This window comes from Toxotes jaculatrix, chromosome 5 (assembly GCF_017976425.1).
Source record: "Toxotes jaculatrix isolate fToxJac2 chromosome 5, fToxJac2.pri, whole genome shotgun sequence".
NCBI lineage: Eukaryota > Metazoa > Chordata > Actinopteri > Toxotidae > Toxotes > Toxotes jaculatrix.
Genome location: NC_054398.1, coordinates 30,328,325 through 30,332,400, shown reverse-complemented (window position 1 = coordinate 30,332,400; position 4,076 = coordinate 30,328,325). Strand labels below are relative to the sequence as shown.

General features: G+C 42.2%; 1 protein-coding gene and 1 long non-coding RNA gene across 2 annotated transcripts; one reads left to right on the top strand and one right to left on the bottom strand.

The window, feature by feature from the left end:
* The first annotated feature begins 1,155 nt into the window (after window positions 1-1,155).
* On the top strand, window positions 1,156-2,685 carry LOC121182600 (putative nuclease HARBI1). The gene is made up of 4 exons (XM_041039193.1): window positions 1,156-1,249; window positions 1,680-1,792; window positions 1,872-1,983; window positions 2,082-2,685. The coding sequence occupies exons 1-4, from the start codon at window positions 1,156-1,158 to the stop codon at window positions 2,456-2,458; spliced, it is 696 nt and encodes a 231-aa protein (XP_040895127.1). The 3' UTR covers window positions 2,459-2,685.
* Window positions 2,686-2,809: 124 nt separating this feature from the next.
* LOC121182422 lies at window positions 2,810-3,537 on the bottom strand. The gene is made up of 3 exons (XR_005894112.1): window positions 3,105-3,537; window positions 2,971-3,027; window positions 2,810-2,877 (listed from the first exon to the last, which is right to left on the bottom strand). It is a non-coding gene; the product is annotated as an uncharacterized LOC121182422 (long non-coding RNA).
* Window positions 3,538-4,076: the final 539 nt, after the last annotated feature.

Sequence of the window (4,076 nt, the reverse complement as noted above, 5' to 3'; positions counted from 1 at the left end):
ACAATGTCATTCCCCTGCAGTATAAGGCTGTCTGCAGTCCTTTTCACAGTACCTCCTATGCCATCTGGTGCTCCCTTCCCATGTGAGGTGGGGAAGAAGTTCCAGGTTGTTCTCTTGAAACCTAGAGTTGGAGGGACACTGCAGAGGAGAGAAAAGTTATTCTTGTTTTTGTATTGCTTGCTGGGGCCATCTGACCAAAAGTGAATTGTATCAACTTTTGGAAACTTTAAACGAATATCTTTCAGGACTGGTTCCATGTGAGTCCTAATGGCAGATGCATCTTGTCGCTTGGATTCTGATTCTGTGCAAAAGCCTGTCTTCTGTTCTTTTGTATAGTACATGCCAGTGTGCAGGTTGAGTTGTGGGAGGTTCTGACCAAAGTGGCATGACTGCACCTCAGAACTATACTTGCATCTCCACCCCTCAGAAAAGTCCACATGCACAATTACTGTGCTATCATTGCACTCCTCGATCATGCTCCTATACTCTCTGGTCTGGTTCTGAACTAAGCACACGTGTGTTGTTTCTGTATTTAGTTTGTCTTCATATTGTTTTAGAAGCTCTCCCAGCATGCCACTGTGTTTCACAAGTCTTGTGTTGAAGTGCATGGTTCACCTCTGTGATAGAACATGGATCAGGAGGAAACCTCAGACCACACAAGGACTGAACGACAGTGAGCTTCTCATTCAGTGGAGTCAAGTTCATTCATTATTTCTAAACAGCAGAAATTCACCTGCCCTTTGATTTATAACAGGTTAAATAGATTTGTATCAGGGAAACTAATGGATGGCATCATTATCTCTGAGAGGACACAATGTGGTGGGATAGAACAGGGGTCGATTTCACGAAGCAGGTTATGTGGAAACTCTGAGTATGTTAAGCCTGAAATGAGGGAAACCCAGAGTTAACCGTTTCAATAAGGGAGGTAAATTAACCCCGAGTTAGGGGTAAGTCAAGGAGTAAGTTAAGCCCATTTCATAAAGCGAGGTAACTCGTACTCGGAGTCTGTTACCACGGTAACTTAGTCTGTGAACATAACCTGGTCGGGAGCAGGTTTTATTCCAGAAACCCAGAGTTTGTTTCTGACTCCTCCCCTGGAGTGCATAAAAGCTGAACCGTTTCCTTATAATTGAGTCTCCATAGAACCTGCTTAAAATGGCATGTCCCTTTCTGGAAGACCCGATTGATGAAGAAGCAAGACTGATTCGCAGAGAACTGCGATTGCGTCGGGCGAGGATTTTCCGTCCACGTTTGGATACGTTTTCATATCCTCCCGACTTTTTATTTGAACGTTATCGTTTTTCGTTACAGTCACTGCAATACATTCACAACCTCATCCGCCCTCTCATCACTCACATCACCCACCGTGGACGTGCACTCACCACTGAACAAATACTTTGCATTGCTCTACGTTTTTTTGCAAATGGAAGTTTTCTTTATAATATCGGCGATGCAGAACACATAAGCAAAGCAACCGTTTGCAGGGCTATAAGAAAGGTGTGCCTCGCTCTGAAGCGGTTTTTATCAGTTTTTGTTGTTTTTCCCGGACACAAACCTGTGAGAGCCATCAAAGAAGAGTTCCATGGGACTGCAGGTAAATAATTTTAAATGATTAATAACTTTTCTGTCAATAACATGTTGCTGTGACCTCTGGGAGCAATAATTTGAATGTCTTTTAGGATTTCCCAATGTGATTGGCTGCATTGATGGCACCCACATTCCTATCACTGCTCCTTCAGAAAATGAAGGAGATTATGTGAATAGGAAGTCCTTCCATAGCATCAATGTGCAGGTACATACATTGACTACTACTTTTAAATGTCAGAGCACAAATATTTCAACTAACTTGTCTCATTTTCTGTACCGTCAAGATCATTTGTGATGCAGCACACATTATCACAAATGTGGAAGCCAAGTGGCCCGGGTCTGTGCATGACTCCCGCATATATCGAGAGTCTACAATAAGCAATAGACTGGAACGTGGTAAGTGGTCTGAAACATTGCTGTTTGTCACCGCAAAGATCTTTGTCTAATTTTTCTGAGAAAAATATCAGAAGTAAAAAATGTGACTTCACTTGCAGGAGAGATTCATGGCTTCCTTCTGGGTGACAGGGGTTACCCCTGCCAACGAAATCTTATAACCCCTTACCCAGACCCTCAACCAGGACCCCAGCAGCACTTCAATGTGGCACACTGTAGGACGAGAGCCAGGGTAGAGATGACTATAGGCCTGTTGAAAGCCCGTTTCCAGTGCTTACGTCATCTCAGAGTAACCCCTGAGAGAGCCTGTGACATAATTGTGGCATGTGTTATTCTCCATAATATTGCAACTATTAGAGGAGAGCAACACCCTGCCCTACAAATAGAAGACCCTGAGGAGGACCCCATCCAGCTCCCAGAAAATCAGGATGGAAGGGCAATCAGAGATCTGATCTGCAACAACCATTTTCCATGTTAAATTACAGCCACACAGAATACCACACTGTCACACGTTCATTTTATTTAGTCTTCCTTATATCCTACAGACAGACAGAGACAAAGAGAACATTTTTCTGTTAGTTTTTCATATTGCTCTAATAATACATTAAATTTACCTCTGACTACACACACACCTCCAGCTTGTGTTTAAGTATCTCGATTTCCAGATCTGCCTTTTGGATCTGGCGGTCCAGGTATAACATTTCCTTGTCCGTTTTTTGGATTTGTTTAGGTAGATGAATTTTGTATAACTCCTTGACTGGTAACTGGAAATCCACAAGAATATTGTTCAACACAGTCAATTATACAGAATTAAACTCTGTTGTTCAGTGAAACTCTCACTGTATTCATTTGTTCTGCAGAAGTTGATGGACCCTCTTCATGCTGTCCAGTTATGCTCTGTTAAAAAAGGATGAATATGTTAGCTTCCATGTCAATATAAATCCATACAAGAAAGTCACATGTACATGTAATGCTGATCTAATATGATACCTCTGAGGGCCTGTCTGTGACAGCAGACACAGTGTCCTCATCTTCATGTTCGTCATCCTTTGAAGTCAAGCATTTCATTTTGTGAACTTTATACCACTATTGGTTATGGGGTTATGGTGTGTTGAGGCACTTACAACAGGCTGGAGTTGGGCCACATGAGGCTCCAATAGGTGGAGACTTCCCTCAGAATCTATTGGATTCAGGAACAAACAGCTTTTGCATCTAAAAGAGGCTTCATAAAAAAAACAATATAGAAGTGTGGACTTGTTACATGTTATGAAGGCACTTGTGTCCTCAGGGCTGACTGGTTCAGATGAGCTGCCCCCTGGGATTCCCTCAGCCATGGGCCTTCCTGTTGTTTGGCTAAGGGCCCTCTCCTCTGCCTCTGTTAGAGGTGGTGGTGCAGGTCCTCCACCTGTTTTACGGGCCTCTGCCCTCTTTCTGTTGGCTAGGCAGGAGTCAAATGTTAACTTCACCACATTAATTAATGAAACATTACAGGGGGCAGAATGTGTGAAAACATCATGCAGGACTGAAAGAGCTGTTACAGTATTCAATAAATAAATTAAAAATATAAATAAAAATTGAAAATTGAATTACAATTAAATTGAAATAGACATATCAAATGTTACCAAAGTGAGATACAACCAGGCATGTTATATTTCCAACTCACCTGACTGAATTATATTTTTATATTTCATTTTCAACTGCCTCCAAGTCCGTTTTTCGCCCCCTGGGTTGCACCTGCATGAACAGGGGGCCAACAGCATTTTTTGCATGCAATATTTTATGAGTGATTAAAAACAAAACTTACGCATTGACTCGAGCAGTGATTTTTTCCCATGCGTTTTCTCTATCTTTTGCCGCTGCCACTGTGTTGCTTTTTTTTAGGAAAATATGCTCATATTCACCGTATGCCTCCATCAAAATTTCAAGCTCCAGGGGTGAAAAAAATGTTGAGCGCTTTCTTTTTGATCCCGCTTCCATGGTGAATCAAGGAATCGGGGCTCCATTGATGATGGCTTATTTCTAGTCGTGGTGCACGCGCTTAACTCGGAGTCAACATACTCAGAGTTGACAAAACTAATGTGAATCAGCTGTGTTGA